General features: G+C 39.7%; 1 protein-coding gene across 1 annotated transcript in view; it reads right to left on the reverse strand.

The window, feature by feature from the left end:
* Positions 1-767: 767 nt before the first annotated feature.
* The window catches only part of LOC133534213 (alpha-aminoadipic semialdehyde synthase, mitochondrial-like), a 36,059-nt gene continuing 14,919 nt past the window's right edge, over positions 768-21,907 (reverse strand). The window contains exons 5-20 of the mRNA XM_061873307.1: positions 21,244-21,390; positions 20,188-20,266; positions 19,775-19,902; positions 17,782-17,933; positions 17,323-17,445; positions 16,855-17,026; positions 16,271-16,341; positions 8,487-8,611; positions 7,768-8,002; positions 6,794-6,930; positions 6,451-6,563; positions 5,736-5,904; positions 4,307-4,401; positions 4,006-4,207; positions 2,972-3,148; positions 768-2,076 (exon numbers count right to left, since the gene is read on the reverse strand). Coding sequence (XP_061729291.1) covers positions 1,958-2,076; positions 2,972-3,148; positions 4,006-4,207; positions 4,307-4,401; positions 5,736-5,904; positions 6,451-6,563; positions 6,794-6,930; positions 7,768-8,002; positions 8,487-8,611; positions 16,271-16,341; positions 16,855-17,026; positions 17,323-17,445; positions 17,782-17,933; positions 19,775-19,902; positions 20,188-20,266; positions 21,244-21,390 — 2,244 coding nt within the window. The 3' untranslated portion in view covers positions 768-1,957. The remainder of the gene's footprint in view (positions 2,077-2,971; positions 3,149-4,005; positions 4,208-4,306; positions 4,402-5,735; positions 5,905-6,450; positions 6,564-6,793; positions 6,931-7,767; positions 8,003-8,486; positions 8,612-16,270; positions 16,342-16,854; positions 17,027-17,322; positions 17,446-17,781; positions 17,934-19,774; positions 19,903-20,187; positions 20,267-21,243; positions 21,391-21,907) is intronic.

Below are 21,907 nucleotides of genomic sequence, written 5' to 3' on the forward strand. Positions count from 1 at the left end.
ATACAAGTGTCAAAAATAGGAAATTCGCCACGAGTGGGGATAAATTAAAACACGACCGAAGGGAGTGTTTTATATCAACACGAGTTGCGAATTGCCTTATCGCACATTTATCGTACAACATTGTATCGTTTAAATTTTTGACATAATTACGTAATCTGCTAATTATCGCACTAGTGCGGTAAAGTAGCACCATATGTACTGTAAAAGAAGTAACGTAAACCTTTATATTCACGGTTGTAGCATCTGCTACGACGTAGGCCCGTAGCAGGTCTACGAAACTACGTATTTTGAGTAAAAATGTTCTTGTTTAGAGTATATAAAACTTACGCTTGCATTTTAAATATTTATAAGACTTCAACAGTGAAAACGCTATTCTTAACTTGACATACTTAATTACTTATAATACTACATACTTATGATTAAATATAAAATAAAAACACATCTCTGTTTTTCTTCTTTACAAAGAAGATTCGAAAAGTTACCTAGATACTATTTATCTTCTCTTTAAAATAATACATGCATTGAAATTTATAAATAGATAATGAATGAGCTCTCTGGACTGAACATCTGCATGTGAAATCTAGCAGTTCCCGTTAAGATATGCAATACTGGGTGTTAAGGTTTCGTTTATGTGTGCCATACATGAGACACACACACACAGTGACAGCAACAGTAGCGCGGGCCGCGGCCCACGCCCCACTCTTCATCTAACCAGCAACGCATACGTACATAATCCTTACCTACTATGTAGTTTTTATTTTTGATTAAAAGTGTTAAATTTTGGAAACTCCTGCGTTATTTCTCCACCTGATTCCACCTGGACCAACTGGAAGTCGCTCCTGCTTCTTCACTGGGTACTAGGTAACTTGATTTTGCTCATAGGTAAGCGTGCTCCACCGTAGACCGCATCATCACTTACCATCAGGTGAGATCGTGGTCAAACGCCTGCCTATCGTTAAGTATATATAAAAAAAAACTTTCCGGACAATTCAAACGTGGGCCTGACATCAAACCGATATTTGAATAATATTAGTTAGATATCATTTGCGCGTTCATTTCGCTATGATTTGTCCGTCAATCAACGTATTAGTGCGAACGAGACGCCCGCGCGAATGACAGATTTGATGTCGGTGCACGATGGAATTGACCTGGTTAATAATTTGCTAGTACGCAAAGCAGGTTTATTATTATTCCTAGCCTATCAATCTATACACAGTATATATAATCTATCAGCATTCTGTAAAAACACAGATTATAGTTGTGAATATCATCCTGCAGCGGTATCATGGTCGCATTTTTATCACTTGTCATGCCATGCGTCACTTTCGCACTTATATACTTGTTAGAACGTGACAGACATAGTGACAAGTGATAAAAAGCCGACCATATTAGCCCTACTGACCTTGTTAGGGCGCAATACAATTTGGTGCCATACGCGCATGTAACTCCTCTGGAGTTGCAGGCGTATATAGGCTACGGATACTGCTTATCATCAGGCAGGCCGTATGCTTGTTTGCCACCGACGTAGTATAAAAAAAAAACTCGGCATACTCTTCCCGTCAGAAAATAGCAGTCACATTGGTCGGTCGGTAGCCTTGTTCGAGTTCATACGTCTATTACTCTGTTTATCTATAGTCTAGTTGCACTTGTTGAGCGAACAAATTGAGCCGTTATTTAAACAATTAAATGCGAGCACCCTGCTGTCCCACTCTAACATGTACTGTTTAGTTGAGCGGGCGGCTTATATCGCGTGCTGTGACACCGTGCGCGCGCAGCCGCGACAGCAGCGACTGGTGTAGGGAAGCACATGCTGTCCCACTCTAACATATGAGGTTTAGTTGAGCGGGCAGCTTGTCTCGCGAGCTGTGACACCGTGCACGCGCAGCCGCGACAGCAGCGACTTGTAGACGGCCGGTGCGAAGGGAAGCACATGCTGTCCCGGTCTAACATATGAGATTTAGTTGAGCGGGCGACTTGTCTCGCGAGCTGTGACGCCGTGCGCGCGCAGCCGCGACAGCAATGACTTGTAAACTACTGGTGCGAAGGGAAGTACAACTCCTCGCTCTTGAATTTCACCTGCAACCGACGCATAAATTAAATAAATACATAAATATTATAAGTGCGTTACGGGAAGCATTTGGCCGTATTTGACTTTCCGCCGGTGCGGCAGCTACCTACGCTTGTCTTACCCCCGGTGCGGCGGTGGTTTTTTTATGTTCCCGTGTGAGTAAGACAAAGATGATTATACTCCCGATATTACTTCAAGTAAAATCCATTTCAAAAGAAATAATGTACGGGAAGTATCTTTGCGTAACGCACTGAAAGGTATTTTTTTTGTTTGGTGCTGCACGGGTACTATTTGTCCGTACCCCATCACCCCGTACGGTACTTAAAGGCGGGTACATAGCCCTCAGATTGGTCATAGTGCTGAGCATTGTTCACGTTTCCGCTTGGATACGACATTTTATTAATGCGCCAATACTTACTCTAACAGTGCGGCCCCTGTTTAAATTATATGAAAATGTATAATATTTGTTTTGATTACGTACAGACACGATAACATTTTTGAATTTGAATATTTTGTCGATTACAAAAGTCGTTATCAATTCTTTAGTAGCCCATCACTAGTGTTATATACGGCATGTACGGCAAGGGAAGTATATTCCCGTAAAATTAAGGTTTGTGAAAAATGCCTATATCTTTTAGAGTTTTATGCAGATCCACGGGCGACGGCAGCTGTATATATATATATATACAAGGATATAGTCTATTGATCAGAATGTTTTTGTTTCAATTTGATTATATTCCAGGTCTATAGGGACCTATAAAGTCAGGACATGGTACGGGAAAATGTAGGTCGTGCCGCAAATCTGGCTTTCTCTATACGGGAAGTATATGACTCGTAAAGCACTGGCAGTAAGTTTGGGTTTACCGCTGCCGCACCCAATGTGTTAAGCCTCTACAAACTCACCGTCGAGGATCATCTTGGCAGCGATGGCAGTGGGCAGCCCCACGGTGCGCGCCATGGCCGTGTCCCCGGCCGGCTCGCCGCGCACCGTCATGGTGACCTCGCGCCGCTCCTTGCGCCCGTCCCGCCACGTCACGCCAACTTCATGCCGAAGCACCACGAAGTCTGTCTCGTCGGCACCTGACAATTTAAACGAAAACATTAAATCCCGTCTATCTCTTCATCCCCCAAACATACAGCTCAAACTATCTCCTGAAATGCAACTACTTATTCCACAATTTCGGCCCGACTTGAAGAATGAGAAACGATAACGATAAGTTCTGGTTTAGATAAGTTCTCATTTAGATATCGTTTGTGTGTCGCATAGACAGAAGCGGCTCGATTCGGGAAAACCAATGTCACTTTGACTTTAAAAATATCGTAGATAGATCTTATTGGGATCACAGCGGAATCGAAATAAACGTCAATTTTGACATGCCGTTTAGTTATCGATCTTTTAAAGATCTTTCCAAGATCTTAAACGTGTCTTAATCATTCTTTGAATCGGGCCGTTTGTTTCATTTGTGAACTAAACACCTTCGAGTCATATTATCCGATTTTGTTTATACTTATAAATACATATAATTTAAATCCACATCTTCCGAAGACGGATGATTCTAAAACCTAGTCCGCAACAAAGCACCCCACAACCACATGGTTCTTTCTTCACATGAAAAAAGATCTGTATAAATTATACGAGATACTCTATACTATAATTACCCAAGCGTGAACTTCATCCTAACCATTCTATTACCACTTTCTTGGTCCATATTGTCGCGTTTTCTTGCCTATTTCATACCAATATGTTAAGTGATCGGCCAATAAACAGTGTATACCAATGTTGGCCGAATGGTAATTGAAATTGACCAATAACCGTAACAGACGGTTACAGTTTATACGGTTTATAACGTTTCAGCCAACACTGGCGTATACCCTACACTGATACATATGGTTTCCATAATAACCACCCCATTGCCACTTCTTATTTTATACCTTACCTAATTTTAATTTATTAGTCAAGTAATGGCTGACAGTGTCGAGCGGTGTGTTCCTCTTGACCACGACACTGTCCTCGAGCAGCCCCAGCGACTCCAGCCCGGCCGCGCCGGCGCCGCCGATGCGCTCCGTCAGGCGCGTCTTCAGGTTCTCGTAGAAGATGGACGAGTCGGTGAGGCCCAGCAGCTCGCAGGCGAATTGACGCTGGAAATTATCAAGATTGTTCAATACTTAGGTTTAGCGTCGAAACTTATACTTGGAGAAAGATAAAGGGATAACGTAGGATGTGTGAAAAGAGCATACCCAAGTAATTTCAGGTCCTTCAGGATGGAGGGAGGGATGAGGGTTCGGGTCCACCAGCCCGAACAGCTGCATGGCGATCATAGTTTCAGCGAAACCTGGAAAGTATTGTAAGTTAAAAGTTGATCAAATACGGATTTTGTTTGGCTGACGACCTTTAACATGTCCAACATGTCCTGGGCATGCCTCATAGAGTATCATATTATGTATTTATTTACCTATTTCTGGGAGGGTGGAAACGCTAATAATAACACTGTTACTTATTCTAAAATAATGTTCCCATCCTACAAAAGATAGTCTGTTACATAAATAAATATTATAGGACAATTGTCCACATATTGACATACTCCCTATGAAAAAAAGAAAAAAATAAATTGGAAATAAGGTTTGGTAAAAAAAGACCTTGTTGGTACAAGCTTTGATCGCTGACTGTACCTTCCTTTAGACAAGCATCTAATACTCATCGAGATAATTCTAACAACACCACACAATTAGTTTACATTGTTTTATCACAGAGTTGACCAACCTCCTGTCTCCATCATCAGATCAGCCCCATGTCATCATAATATTGCATTGTCATCCGATTTACATATGTATGCAAAATTTCAGTTCAATCGGGAAGTTTAGCTTCCAAGATTTGATCCACCCACACTAACTAACATACATACATATGTACATACATACATACTAACAGGGCAAGTTAAATAAAAGCTTGTATAAAAGAGAAATATTACAAGTTTTACAACAAGTTATTGCACTACGGTAATCACTGGGTCATCAGCATTTAATAACTCCGTATCTCTATACCAGATGGCGTCTCTGAAGATGGTGTGTGTGTCCTCTATTCCGTACAGCCTGGCGTACTCCGTGCTGTATTCGGGAAGCCCTCAAAGGCGAAGCCGGGTAACACCAGTAAAGTTACTGCTACTACTACTAGACATTGGAATTTACCTCTGTACCGGATCGTGCCACGGAAGATTATGTGCGCTTACTCAATTCCGTACAGCTTGGTATAATGTCGTCATAGAAGCGTCCGCACACGCTACTGATATAATTTTAGATGTCGTGTCGCTTGGCGAACTGCTGGTTCGGAGCCCTCGGAATTAGCAAGAAGGGTAACTCGCGCTACTGACATCAGTAACCGCATTTACCTTTATACTGGATGGTGCCTCTGAAGATGGTGTGTGCGTCCTCAATTCCGAAGGTACAGCTTCCTATAATGTTGTGGCAGAAACGTCCACACACGCTAGCGCTACTGACATCAGTATCCGTATTTACCTCTGCACCGGATGGTGCCACGGAAGATCGTATGCGCGTCCTCTATTCTATACAGCTTGGCGTACTGGGTGCTGTCGCGGTTCGGGAAGCCCTCGAAAGCGAAGAAGGCAGGAAGTCCAGTTCGCGAGGTACTGATATCAGTATCCGTATTTACCTCTGTACCGGATGGTGCCACGGAAGATCGTGTGCGCGTCCTCTATTCCGTACAGCTTGGCGTACTGTGTGCTGTCGCGGTTGGGGAAGCCCTCGAAGGCGAAGCCGGGTAGGAAGTCTAATTCACGAGCTACGGACATCAGCTCGCCGCCGCTGAGGACCTCCACTATCTAACAATTTACATTAAATAAGCATAAATGACAATATTTATTTCAAGTAATATTTATGGGAATGCATTTCAATGCATTCGCATACTTGACCGTTGATAGATGTCAAATTGTATTAAAGTTCGAATCCACAATAGGGAGCGTGCATGAACTGTAGGAGGCAGCACAGGAGCCGTCAGATTTTTGGCGCGAGGCGTAAATGTGATGTTTATTGTTCCGATGTAGCCCACAAGATGGCAGAACCTACTATGCACAAGAAAACACGTAACGTGTAAATGTGCATGCTTATGGTTCCGATTCAGGCCACAAGATGGCAGACCCTCCAACGCGCACGGTCCCTATAGTTAAGTTTATATTAGACGATTGTAAATAAAATACTACTACGCCGTAGCATCCATAGCGTAACTTTACAATGTGAGTCCCTATCCCTAATATAATTGGCTTTGGCAATTGGAAGGAATATAAAATCCGTGATTTCCCGTAGGCTTTTATAATTATAAAGCAATGAGTCGGTCAAACGTTTAAATAAGTTATCCAAGTATCGCTTACCTGTCCTCTGCTTAGATATTTAGCTCCGGAGATTGTATTGAGCAGCACTCCTCGTGGGTTCCATGAAAACTTGTACCTCAGCGCGTTGTCACTGAACTCAGGCGCCGGCAGACCTACATATAAATTTAATTTTAAGATTTTTACAGTTTTATTAAACTGGATTTAAATTGCATATAAATCATATATAGAATGAAGTCCATTTTGCAATGTCGCCGACAGCATCGTTTTTTGGGACCATGAAATATCGGATATAATGCATAAAATCTATGTTAAAACTTTGAGATCAAAAGCGTGATATTCAAACGAATTTTCTTCGTCATCAGCGTCATACAGCAACACCTACCTCCACAGTAAGAGACGAAGGAGTCTACTCTTCCGCCATGGTTCTGCACGTCGTGGATGCACTCAAGGGCTAGAAGATGGTCTATGCCAGGATCTAGCCCAACTTCGTTGAGGATCGTCACTCCGGCCTCCTTAGCTCTGTAACATGAATACCACCTTAAAGGTCGGTTCGGTTATTTAAGGTACAAAAATCTGAACGAATCTGCGCAAGATTGAATCCGAAAGGAAGTCCCAACCACTTATGCCAATTTGTAAACCTTTACTTGATAAGGAAATAAATATATATCTTTTTTTTATTGAGGAATACTTAACCAAGAAATTGTGAGATGTAATTGACGGTTTTGTGGTGATAGTATGATAAACTATATGGATTCTGTCACTAGTCGAGTAGTTTTTGCATCTATGGTATTTTTTATGATAGAGGAGGCAAACGAGCAGACGGATCGCCTGATGATAAGCAATTACAGTCGCCCGTGGACATCAGAGGAGTTGTAAAGTGCATTGCCAGCGTCTAAGATGGGAGTACGCTCTTTTTGTGAAGACTTTCTGAAGGAATCCCGCAGACGACAGCTCATTCCACAGCTTAGCTCTGCGAGACAAGAAGTTTCTGGAGAAACACAGTAGAGGACTGCTAATGCCAATGACACCTGCCCTGCAATTCTGGGGGTGTTACATGCGCACATATTTAATGTTGCCCTCCCACACTTTGTCACATCAAAGTCGGTGCAGAGTTGGATTGGAAGTACTTAAGTATAAGGGTCTCACCGGCTGTGTAATTCCTGGACCTCAGGCTTCACATAAGTCGCCGTGACCAGAGGGGCCCATAGCGGATCTCGCAGCGGCATCATGCAACAGATAGGGCAACAAAGACACCACGAGTCACACGCAATACTATAGCGCGTAGTGTAACACAAAGGACCACGCTTGTAGGACTGCGACGATCTTGTGGTGATAAAGTAGGTATAAGGGTCTCACCGGCTGTGTAACTCCTGGACCTCAGGCCGCACATAAGACGCCGTGACCAGATGGGCCCCAGCATCAATAGCGGCTCTCGCAGCGGCCCCATGCAGCTCATAAGGCAATAAAGACACCACGAGACGAGCGCGCGACACCATCGCGCGCAGCGCGGCTTCGTCGTCGGCTTGTAAGTACGCCGAGCGCACGCCGTACCGCTCCGCTAGCGCGTCCGCCTCCTCCTTTACTTGGGACGCTGAAATCAAAAGATTATTTTAACACGTATAATAGCAATAATGGAATCAGACATCAATATGTTAAAAATCCTAGATGGAAACATGTAAGTGAAACGTAATGTAAGCTATTCTGTGCCTCTTTAGTTCAGAGGCGTCCGACACGTCGTTTTCTCTGATGACTGATCGGTGATCACGTGGTGCTTTCCATAGAAAACGAAGCGCCGGTAGCTCCGGCTCCGGCCAGGCCCCGGTCCGGTCTAGTGTGAGTCTTGTGAGTCGCGTGAAATTGAAGCTGTAGTAGGTACGCACTTTTATCACGCGCCTTGTTTGATCCTATTTTATGTGAAATTTATGTCATGTGAAAAAGAGAGCAGAAATTTCATCATTCTCGATTTGACACTGGTTTTTCATTCGCGTCTAGCTACAATGAACTAGTCGATTGAAAAATTGGAAAACATTAGAATAGTCGTATAAAATCCAAATAAATGGGCAATAAAAACATACCAATAGTTACAGAGATGTTCTTCTCCTTAGCGAGGTACTCGACCACGGGGGCGGACACCAGCCCACTGCCCAGGATCACCACCGAGTTCTGCTGGTCGTCACCTTCCACCTTGTGGCGAGAGCGACTGTAACACAATTTGCAAATTAAAGTCAATTTGCGGAAGACCAGCAACCAGCATATAAAATTTGTGATTGTGAAGATCGGCATAGGGAAAGAACTCTTGTATCTGTATAACCTACTTTGCTCAGACAGTCAAAAAGGAAGAGCTTCGCTCTTTCTGTTCTATTGATCTTCTGTAGCTATATAACATATTATTCAGTCACTAAAAGGGGCCTTATTCGAGATGCACAACTGTCAAATTTCGCGTCCACATCAAATCAACACTTGATTCTATCGCATGTTGATTGTATCAAGTGTTGATTCTATCAACTGTGGATATTATCATTTGGAACAATCAAAACTCATTCATAGAAAAAATAATCAAACAAAAATCAACTTTGTTTATTACTACTATATAGTTTGAAATGGCTCTGAACTCGAAGTGGTTCGGTTTGATTTGATTGTCACCTGACTGTGGATTGCTAATGTCAAATTTTGACAAGTGTTGATTTTATTGCTAGACTTTATTGTCCATGGGCTTGGGCACCATCTTGGATTTTTTGACGTACGACAGGGAATACCCTTCCTTTCCTACAATATATGGCATAGAGTAAAGCGTCTTTTTTTTTTAAAACATAAGTTTACAGGAATCAGCGACATCTTGTATTCGATAGGATAAGTAATGCGCTATGAACAATGCGGCGGCGAGTAGTGAAACTGTACCTGACAACGTCAATCAATTAAAAAGTGACCACACAGTTGATGGTCGATAAAGGCGATTATTAATTGAATTTTAACGACAATAAAGAACTATTGACATGCGATCTTTTTGTTGAACCCACACCTACACGTCGAATAATGCTCGCTCCACATATTCTCCTACAAACGCTCAAAATTGTAAAAAAAATTGATGCAATTTACTCCGCACCCAGTCTCAAGTTGCTTCTAAACCACGTTCACGAACCAAGTTGTAACCTAACACATCTGTAAATATAAGGCATATGATTTAGAGATAGAGTCCGTTTTTTTTAAATTACGAGATGGTTCATGAATAACCTTTATTACTATAAAAATAATACTACATTTGTCAATTTTTTTTCTGTATTGCGCTATTACATAATGCATAAAATTGATATAAAGATAGGTACCATAGTAGCTCGCTCACTTGGTCTATCAACAACTATTTTAATGCTCTTTGTACTCGTATACGCGACCCCACTGTATGTACAGTCGCCATCAGATATATCGGAACGCATGTATGAGATCTCAAATTATTAAGATAAGACCTACTGTACTGTCTATATTACTTACCAAGACCTAAGTGCCTATTATTTATATGTACCTACACAAAGATAATTCCTATGTTAAAAGGAGATTAAATACATATTTTGTTATTCAACTACAAATAAAATAAAATTTATCTTTTTCAGTTAACACATTTTTTTACCGATTTCTTTAATAAAATAAAACAATAAAGTATTATGTGACTATATTTCATTGTCTTCGGTGTAGATTATTTACTGATGTTCCAATTTCCTGTATCAGTTTGGTACCAGGAAATATAAAAACTACACCTCTTCAAAAACTTTGCTGGTAGTTCGACATCTGTAAGTTTAAATATAAAACATGATAAAAACACTTAAGTCAAAAACGTATACATAATATATTTGCCCTATATTCTGGTCGCTCGGTAGGGTGCTCAGAAGGCTGGGTGCATTTCCGCGCTGGTTAACAATGCTGATCCTCTGGTCACCAGAAGCCTATATAAGGCGCTCTCATAGAGCCACACTAGTGCCCTAGAGTTTCAAATTCAACCCCAAGTGCCACAAATATGTAGTTAAGGGTTTAAATTCTGGATCAAGAACATGGAATACTGTTCGCTAGTAAGGCCATAGGTATTAGAAAAAAATAATAGTAGGAGACGGCCGTGCTCATGGTAGGTGGTACAGGTGGGCCAGGCAAGCTCTGAAATTATGCACCTATTTTACTATAACTTTGTTCACCTGTGTATATTTACTGTTTCCATGATAATCATTTTTAATATGTAGCCCGTGTAATCGGGCTGTATCATTGGTCTCATATTTTTTAACACAAAATCATAATTTTAATTCAATAATTAATGGTGTTTTACATATTAATCATTAATGTACCTATTTTGCAAAATTTTCTTGCATATAATAATATTGTTTACTTCAATTGACGTGTTTATTATTTTCGTTACTATGTCAACGTTAATACTTAAAAAATTATAACGTGAAGGTTGAGTCCGCAGTACAGTTACAGTTCCAAACTCGAAATGTCTGAACAGTCATGAAATTTGGTATGTATACGTTAAAGGCCCCTTTTTCATGCCCACACCATTTGACATTTGGGGACCTCGAGGAACCGCAGCCATCTTGGAAAATGTGGACCATCCAGGAGAAATTCGCGTTTTACTCTAAATCTACGTTCTTTATTCAATAATCGTGTAAGGCAACATTCAAGCTTATAAAATTCTACATAAAATAGTTTCAGACATCTTTGCGAAAAACAAAATTATCTTGCTTTAAAAAATACTTGCTAAACCCAGATTTAGCCCTTATACCCTTTCATGGGATATTCTCTTAATAGGAAACTTGGAAGAATAAAAATTCCACTTTTAACTATACATTTGTACATAATCTACCCCAATATCAATATTTTACTTGACTGCAACTTAACCAGAAAGTAGGGTTATGGGTATAAGTACTGAGGATTCAGGACAGACTGTAGCTTAGGATACTGGACGGATTTTTTAAATGACGTATTATTTAGCCCTAAACTTTTTTCTTCCGTTAATTTTAGTAACTTTGTATTGCATAGCAATTGTATACTAACTGTGGATCTACTGATCAGGGTGATACAGTGACTCAATAGTTTAGGCGCTAGAAGAAAAAATATGATTTAATATTCGGAGTCCTCTTAAGGCGGCTGTATTGATTTTTCTTTAATAGAACAAGTAAAAGTAGGTTGTGAATGGCAAGAGGAATCGAACGATACGTCATTTAAAAAAATCCGTCCAGTATCCTAATACCTAGCTACTGGGTGTACTGAAACATCAGTACTTACACCCATAACCCTTCTTTCTGGTGTAGTCGCAGTAGAATAAAATGTTAATATTGGGGTAGACCACGTACAAATGTATAGTTAAAAATAGAATTCATATTCCTCCGAGTTTCCCTTTAAGAGAATGTCCCCTGGAAGTGTATAAGCGTTAAACTTAGATTCAGCAAGTATTCTCTATAACAAGATGTATTGTTCCGCAAAGATATCGAGAACTTTTTTGAGTAGAATTTAATAAGTTTTAATGTTGACTGTTGTGTTGATGGTACACATTTTCCAAGATGGCTCGGATTCCTCGAGGTCCCCAAATGTTAAATGGTTTGGGCATGAAAAAGGGGCCTTTAATTTATATACATAATAAATTTCATGACTGTTACAGAGATTTCGAGGTTGGTCCTAATCCGATTATGCTACATTGTGCGTCCGCAGCAAATTCGGTTCTCCATACAAATGTAGTTTCGCTCTCATTTTAAATCGGCTAGCTAGATTGCTCTGAAACTTTGTACTTACAATAGGATATGGTATGTCTATGCCTATAATTAATTTAAAACATAAATGTGAAATGAGAGCCAATTAAGTTCAATATTAAGAATATGTGTCGTTGTTGACTCGCCGACAACGGAATTGAGATCTATATGGGTGCCATGTTCTGTGCTGTGTAGAAAATCCTGAAATTATAATGGATTTGTCTTGGCTAGTTTTTACGTATAGGCTACGTATCACCGAAACGTCACAAACACCACGAAGGTTCGGCTTGTACGGGCCCTCGTTTTTCCTATATTCTTATACGCTGCGGAGACCTGGACTATCCGAAAGACAGAGGAGAAGACGATAGACGCCCTAGAAATATGGTGCTGGAGGAAAATGCTGGGGATATCCTGGACCGAGTTTCGGACTAATGTCTCCATCCTTAAAGAACTCCGTATCAAGCAGCGCCTTCCGACTCTCGTAAAGACCCGCATACTCAGTTTTTTCGGTCACGTCTCGAGGAGGAACAACGACTCCATAGAGCGTCTAGTGGTGCAGGGTAGAACAAACGGAAAAAGACCGCGCAAAAGGCCACCTATGCGATGGACTGGCCAAATCAAATCTGCCATGAAGGGTCCCCTGAACGCATTTGCCAGAATGGCCCCCAACCGCGAAAAATGGCGAGAAATCGTACGGCAAGCAACATCTGCGCCTGATATCAGCAGTTGACCACGACGCTCTGCAAAGAGTACAACGACAAAGAAGAAGAAGACGTATCATATTTGTCTAAAATTTGGTTTGTTGGTACACACACAAGGGATAGTCTCTAGCTAGGTACGGGGTGCCACACTCGTCAGCGCGACGGCGATATTTTTTACCTTTTACCTAAAAATCTCAAATTTGTGTACGGGCTCAGCTCCTGTTTCGTCTTAAGCCTAAATTTAACAGATTCTGACTCACAGGGGGCTTTGAGCATGCTGTTGCGTTCGTTTTCAAATTTTGAAAATAAACTAGCCTAACAACACAATAAATGCTTGTTTTTCCGCATTCTTCACTATATCTCCCTGTCTCACTACTATCTGACCTTCTAACCCAGAGGGGAAAATATACCTTATTGGGGATACTCCATCTTCCTAATGATAATATATTTTACTTTACTGAAAAGCAATCGGTACATGTTACAAGATGCACATTGTTAAGAGCCGGGGTTAGAACCCACGACCATTGGTTTTAAAATGAAGCTTTGTATATAATTTGTATTTTTATAATAAATCTGTTTTCTTGTTGACATTTTGTGGTATTGTATTGCTTTATGTTAATTGTCAAGATATTTTTTTCATTTGTCACATGCGTCACATGTACGTTTTTATGATAGATCTACATCGACGCAACTGCATATAATCACTACGTTTTAAGAGACGGGACTTCCATACTAGCGAGTGGAATCAGTTTGTTTCGCAAATCATTACCAAAATGTACGACAAAGAACTGTCAAAGAACCATAGTACCAACATAAGCGATTTAAATAGTGTAGTACGCTACACGCTTTACGATTCTTATCGATATCGATAAAATGGGGAGGGTTGAAACATAGGCTCCTGTCTACAAATTTTGTACTCGAAATCAGGTTAGCATCGAGTCCACATTTAAGTTGTATGTTATATAGTAGATAGTTCTTAATTGGACTACTATCTGGTCGGGCTTAATGTGGACCCGAATTATTTTAATACAGTTTTTAAGTCATGTTTTTTTATTTTATTAAATGCTTGATTTTCATAATGATGTGCACATACATGTTTGAATAAATGTAACTTTTCTATGAGAAGATGTATCAGGTCTTCGTTCCCAACAAATTTGGCCCACTGCCTGCATCTGAAAACATACAGCCTTGGAAAAACATGACTTTATTTACAGTTTATATTCCATGTGTTTGCTAATGAGATGATTAACTGCTTATTTCGCGCTAATATGCATCTATAAATCATGTTTTTCGGCATCCAGTTAGACCAGTTATCAACAACCCTTTATCAATGCTTTAACTTTTTATGTATTTATATGTCAGTTAATCATGAGAACGGGTCTGGCCTTGTTGGCAGCGACCCTGCCTATGAAGCCGATGGTCCCAGATTCAAATCCTGGAACGGGCATTTATTAGTGTGATGAGCATGAATATTTGTTCCTGAGACAAGGGTATTTCCTATATATTTATAAATACTTATAAATTAGGACTATGTACATATATATATATATTCATTATTACACAAACTGACTTAGTACTAAAGTATGAATGGCATGTGTTGTGGGTATATATATATATTGTTGTCTAAGTACCCACAACACATGCCATTCATACTTTAGTACTAAGTCAGTTTGTGTAATAATGTTCTATAATATTTCTTTATTTATCATAAAAACAGAGATTAATTTTCTTACATTTTAGGTTAATATATTAAATAATCACTAGATAAAAAATATGTTAACTAATGACCATTAATGCATAAGTAATAGATAATTTATGCATTATTAATCTTCGACGAATTAATTATGGTCATATTGCATGCTAGTTCTAAGGAAATTTCACATATTTAATTTAATTATATACTAGTTCACAACGAAAAATAATGTAAAATATCTAATTTTCGATGTGTTTATAGCCTGCTGACCCAAAATAAGGTCAAAAGTATCTAAAGCAATACTTACCAGTCTTCATCCAAGGGAAATTTCGCCATAAAATCCCTTTTTTCGTGATTTTCTCGAGTGGCTCGCTTGCCACATATTTCACACTTAGTAAACCGTTTTCTCGCTGGCATTGTAACAAACTCGCTCTTTACTCTGATCACGGTTGACTATTTTCGATTTTTTCACTAAATAATAAAGAAATTACACGAAATACCCGAACAAAACATTGAAGCCTTCAAAACAAACAAAGCAATTAGGCTGACAGTAGACTTGATGTAAACTTGACAGAATAAGTAGCACTGACGTTTTCTTTTTCTTCGTTGGCAATGATTTGCGAAACAAATTCCATACAAAACTTTTTTCTTCCTAGTTGCGTCAGCCTGATCGGAATTTGGCAGCTAACTCCATCTTGCGTCCAGTAGAAGAATCAAAATCGTACAGAAAAAACTACTCTCTGCCTTAGGATCCCCTTTTAAATGTCATAAATCCAAACATGGCAGCCATACCCATCGACAAAAAAGTCTACCGTTGATCTAATTTCATTTGACAGTTAACTAATACGTATTCGACACGCTTATATTTGACAACTAGAATCCTGACTAGAGCTGGGACTGCGTACCAAAAGTACGTCTCTGTTACTCGTACCAAAAGTACGTCTATAATACCAGTTTTACGAGTATGACCCCCAATAGGCAGTTTACGTATTTGCCGTGCTTAGGCGTCTTACAAATAAGGATTATTTATACAAATATCGACTTATTATTTCGGTAAGGGTCGGAAATATGGTGACGTTTTGAGTGAAGGCTATGAATCTATTGTCATATTTTTGTTATATATTATTACATTATTTTTAGATACAACAGACACCCAGACGACCATCTGTTAACAAAATTTTATTTTACCTAAAGTAACGGTAAGAATGGAGGTACGAGGTGATAAAAGTTTCATATTTGTTTTATTTCAGAAATCAAAGTCCGTACTTTTAAATACTCGACAAGCTAAAAGTAGTCTATTACAAATAACCTGTTCCAAAAACTATTCCGGTACAACGCCCCGCCTCTAGTGTGGATATTGTTCACTGACAGGTGGTGATAATAGCAATTCGACAAGTCACAATATTTCTCACATCAAATGGAAATCAACACGAAACGTCAATTTTAGCATGTCGAATAAGGGCCCAGGTATATCGGAACGGCTAAGGTATTCACAAATATCTCTTCTTCTTCACGTGCCATCTCCGTTCAGAAAGTCGGCGACCATATGTCTATATGTCTCTCTATTTTCAGTCAGCGAATTAGTCTATTTATGCTCTTAATTTTCAACCAGTCTCTTATAATTTAGTGCATGATGTGCGCCTTCTACCATGACCACGCTTTCCTTCCATTTTTAAAGTATACGTTCAGATATCTTTGAGGATATTAGCCGCTCCTATATGTCTGATATTCTGGAAACTTACTTATTTGATGATCGCAATTCGTTGATGTATTCGAAAGGCGGTGTCAGTTTGCCGTTGCTCGTGATTATAGCCTGTAAAACGTAGATTTTGTAGGAATATAACGAGTTGGTTACCCTTATCAGTTTATTACAGAATATTTGAATAGCAACAAAGAAAAAAAGGAGGAAAAGCCACATCAACAAGGCTCGGAAAAACGCTTCATTTTGAAAACAGTAACCGTGATTTAGGACCTTTACGACCCATTTATTAGTCCAAAATGTTCGTTAACAGTCTATTCTACGGACGCCATTGGGGCAAATTCAATAGTTGAAATTCGTTTAAGGAAGTCTCTGTTATACGAAACAGGGTTATATTTTCAAAATGACGGGCATTTTTTCGAGCCCTGCACATCAAGACTAGCATATATACTGGCATGATGCGATGTAGCTAATAGCTATATTGTTGGTTTCCAATTACATTAGCACGGACACTATACTTCGTTCTTAGCGTCGATATCTCATGTCCAAGGAGCTCAAAATCTGCCCATATTTACTGATCTAGAGATAGAACGAAATCATACTGAGTCTATGGATATTATGTCTTACCCCTTGAACCACGGGTGAGAAGTCGTGTTCCTCCAAGGGCCGCGAAGCATCAGACTTCATGATGTCCTCAGCATAGGGGAAGAGCAAATCTCCGAAAAAGTCCGTAGACTCGCGCGGCAGCTGCGTCGGCATGTTGTCGATGGAGCACACCAGGACGCCTGGGCCCTTGAAACTAAAATATGATATGGTATTATAAATTATAGGAAGAAAATGTGGTTCTTCTCTATTCTAACTTTTGGTCCTTCGAGCCGCACATAAATCAGCCAAATATTCACACAGACTTTAAAAAATTCAGGATGGTTTAATAGAAACAAGAAACATTAATAATCTGAATATTGCTATGAATTAGAGCAATTTCAATTGTAGACAGAGCGCTGAAAGTGTCCAAGTGCTTGTAGTATGATGATTGGCCAAATAGCGGTAGCAGACGACCCCCAAAGTGGAGAAAAGAGGTTAAAATGAACAAACCTTTTAGTGTCCTTATTTCTATCGGCGTCGTAAAGACAGAAGGGCGTGTCGATGGTGGTGCACTCGTTCATGAATTCAATGGAGCCGCCTGGATCTGCTGAGATGTCGCAAATTGCCAGCATTCTGGGAAATATATAAGAAGGAGAATTATGTACACGGAAGAAAAATGATAGACGATCCTCGTTGTTTCTGGTTACATAACGCCTTACCACGCCCACTTATCTCAATTTATAAGATCACGGTGGTTGGAACTAAGGCGTATATTATCTATCTATTCTACTACAGTAAAGCTCAAAAATAGTCTCTGTTTTTAGGAGTGTATGACATGTATATACACGTGGTATATATGTGGGTAGGTTTGTCCACTATTTTGTCTTGGAATCACCACGACCTACCGCCACCAGAGCTGAATGTAGACCAGATCTAGCACCTTTAGTATTGCTGTTACATAGTACTGACCGGTGCGGTAGAGCGGGCGCGCCGATGCTTTTGGGCAGCCAGGGCGTGTTGGAGGGGATGAGGAGGTGCTTGGCGTCGGGGATGGTCAGCAGCTTGGGGCTGTCCACCGCCCAGTAGATGCAGTTCACCAGCACGGACGTGTAGGGTGCTATCTGTTGATGAAAACATGTTTTTTTACTGCATAAAATTGGGTTGGTCTCAGACTGTCTAGAACACAAAATAACTAGTGTAATATTTTGCCTATATCCCTTTTAGTTTACATCGCAAACGGTCTAGAACACAAAATGACTACAATTATTTAGACCTTTATTTATCTACGTATCGTCGATTTACCTTTACGTTAGCGATGTCGACGGAGCCCCGCGGTCGGGGCTCCTATTTCTGTGCGGTTTGGCCTTCGGCCATTAAAATATAACTAACTAACCTAACCTACCTATAAGTGGTCATTTTGTGTTCTAGACCGTTAGCGATGTAGACTAAAAGGGATATAGGCAAAATATTATACTAGTTATTTTGTGTTTTAGACCGTTAGCGATGTAGACTAAAAGGGATATAGGCAAAATATTATACTAGTTATTTTGTGTTTTAGACCGTTAGCGATGTAGACTAAAAGGGATATAGGCAAAATATTATACTAGTTATTTTGTGTTTTAGACCGTTAGCGATGTAGACTAAAAGGGATATAGGCAAAATATTATACTAGTTATTTTGTGTTTTAGACCGTTAGCGATGTAGACTAAAAGGGATATAGGCAAAATATTACACTAGTTATTTTGTGTTCTAGACGGTCCGAGACCAAAGCATAAAATTTGGTAGTGGTGGTGAGGATTTAAGCCCTATCTCCCATGATACCTTTAAAAGAGCTTAAGAAGTAATGAGAAGATATCTAGTTTGAATATGTAGAAAGTGTACATTAATATTCACGGAGAATAGTTTAGTTTTTTTTTTAATTTATTTATAAAAGAGAAATTACATCGGCTATGATCACTTATCTGCCAAACTGCATAGCAGTTTGTTGGCAGAAAACTTATTCTACCCTCCAACATTGGTAAGTAAGAGGCTCACTCCTTGGCAAGGCTCGGAAACCGGTTAAATTTCCAAACCGTTATCATGTACTCGGCGCAAAACCTTTTTTATTTCGGATTCGCTCGAAAAACCGTTATTATATAACCGGTTTTTATGAGAACAGTTCTTGTCAAACTAACCGATTTAGAACAATAAAAACCGGTTTATTCCTATGTCGGTTTTTTTAGGTTAGAATAAAGTTCCTAAAACGTTCGCGTTCTTATAAAAGTTCGGAGTAAAACCGAAATAAACAGGTAATTACAGGTATTTTAAAAACCGGTTCCGGGCCTTGCTCCTTGGATATGCTTAAATTGCTTAAGAGAGCAGAAAGGCAGAGTTTTAAGTAGATCAGTGCTATGTACAAAGTCCCCAAATGGATAAAATGTGGCTACGTATTTAGCACTTGACGTTGAAAGTGAAATTAAGCCAATAGAATTAATCTAGCCCACTCCATGACCGATAACGCAGCCGATGTTATTCTGTCGTATTTGTTTACTGCGTTATCTTAAAGATAAACTGCAAGGGTAATGAGGCGCAATCTTGATGCACTGTAAGGGCGAATAATCAGCTGTTTACCTACCGTAAGCGCTTGCCTATTGAAAATAAAGTTGTACTTGTTCTGGCAGTCAAATAAAATGAATGATTATGTAGATTGCACAAAGTAGATTATTGAAATAGACTTTAATCGACCGGAATATGGACCGTGATTACTTTTTATATTGTTTTCAGCTCCCGATATCCCGGTCGATTTAAGTCTTGCGAAACCGTGAATCATTGAAAACTGTTAATTAAAATAGATCAGCACCGTAAAAATTTGTTTTTGAACTCGAATAAAAGAATTTGTAGGATCCTAAAGGTAACCTATTTAGTAATCTAATTACAATGTAAAGAGGGAGATATATTGTACAATTGTGACTCCATATTTTACCTTTTGCGCGAAGGTAGAGATGTATCGCTCAGGGTGTTCTTCATACTCCTGCGCGTCGTAACCGCCGCCATTCTTCCTCTCCAAGTGGTGCCGCCGGCGCACCTCGCACCCGTAGATCTTGTTTGGACCTGTAATCATAAACATGTAGAAAAGTGTTTTTTTAAACCTTCAGATAGTAAATGTAGGAAAGTATCTTGCGCAAATGAAAAAGTACCTAAATACGAGTAAGGTAAGCCTATTATTGGCAATAGGCTCTGTTAAGTGTAGTTATTGGCCTCTATTTTTGGAAAGTAACCAGTCCATGCTGCCTCAAAACAAGCTTTATTCAGCAGCAATCGTTAGAGGCTAGTCAACAATAGTAAAGTTTTCCTAAATATGAGTTTAAAAAGCTGATATATTGAAGAACAACTTACTTCCATGTTCCGCTACTTTTCTGAGCATTTCCGGTGGAACATATTCGTGGGGTAGCTCTGAGAATATTTCTTGACTTCCCTGAAATCATATAAATTATAGTTATATTATATTGAATATTACTTATCGATTGATTAATTAAATAGTAGACGGCACTATATTATACCCCAACATTGCCCCATCCAGGGATCGGAACCGGTTTTTTGGAAAAACTTTGAAATAAACATATATTTCGGTTTATTTTGTACTCCAAATATAGGACTCGGTTGTGTTTTTAGATAACGACTTCGTATTATTAGATTGCCCAATTAGAAATGAAATAATTAACAAAGAACGAAAAAATACCGTTTTCGTTCCCATAGAAAAAATACCGGTTTCCGATCCCTGGCCCCATCTTCCTCCTTCCTCAAACTCTCTGATAAGTGCCCACTTATCAGATAGTTTGAAGGACCTCTTCATTCAGCTTTGGACCCAGCAACCCGAACCAACATTCGAGTGGTATATACGCTTAGGGTTCAATACAAAAACAACTCTGTTTCATTTAATTAAGATTTACATTTCATTGGAGGTAACTTGTACTAATATTCTCATATTCCAATGAGGTGTAATGTAAATCTTAACTAAATGAAACAGAGTTGTTTTCGTTTTGTTTCGTTCGCTTTTAAAATAAAACTTTTTAACAAAAAATAAAACCGATTTCAAATATTACCAAAAGCGCCATACATGTACCTATAACATTTGAAGAGTTCCCTCGAGTTCTCCAAAATCCCATCATCAGACCCCGACTTGGTGCCAACGGGACCATCTCGGGGTTAAACCCGTTCGGTTAAAAAAAAATTGTAAATCGGTTCACGATTCTCGGAGATATCGAGTAACATACATACAAAAAAAAAACAATCGAATTGAGAACCTCCTCCTTTTTTGAAGTCTGTTAACAAAACAAATTCAACTCTATTTTCTAATACCATTGATTCAAATTCAATTGCCAATTTTCCTTATATCGTGGGTCGCTAGAGGATATTACCTATCCTTGAGTATCCATCATACCTCATACATACCTGGGACACGTTTCCTGAGCCAGTAAATACGAACGTCAGTGGTCCCAGTGATTTAGGCATCATGCCAAGCGCCACCTCGTACCCGGCGTCTCTGATGGCTTGTCGCGCCATGCTCGAGTTGCGGTAGTTGTGAGCTGGTCCGATGTGCTGGAACACACAGGATGTATATGTTACTGTAAAAGCCCGAAGTACGGTAAAATCTAGGATATACCGGTAAGACCTAGGTTTTACCGATGCCGATCGGTAAAACCCCGAAATGTGAAATAATTATTGTTCACTTCGGGCTTTTACCGACATGGATTTGGTAAATCCTAGGTCTTACCACGGCGACCGGTAAAGGTTGAATCATGCACTGGTTTTTGACAGTATTAGATGAAAATCTTGTATCAGTGTAAGGGGCGTTACATGTAGCGCCATTTAGAGTGATGCTTCGTATTGTTTCGGCTATTTTACTAGTCATATAGGTCTAGGTTTTTCGGTTTTGCTGAAGGTGAGAGTGAACTCTACTCACTGCAAATTCGAACGCCGTGAGTAGGGATGTAGAAGTCCTGAGAGCAGAGTAATGTACAGTGTGTCACATACCCTTTGTAAGGAATGTGCCCAGTTGGTGGGAATTTTCGGGCTGTAGCTAGCCGCTGTAATGGGTAACAGAAACGCGTTCCGT

Source organism: Cydia pomonella, unplaced genomic scaffold (assembly GCF_033807575.1).
Source record: "Cydia pomonella isolate Wapato2018A unplaced genomic scaffold, ilCydPomo1 PGA_scaffold_70, whole genome shotgun sequence".
Classification (NCBI taxonomy): domain Eukaryota; kingdom Metazoa; phylum Arthropoda; class Insecta; order Lepidoptera; family Tortricidae; genus Cydia; species Cydia pomonella.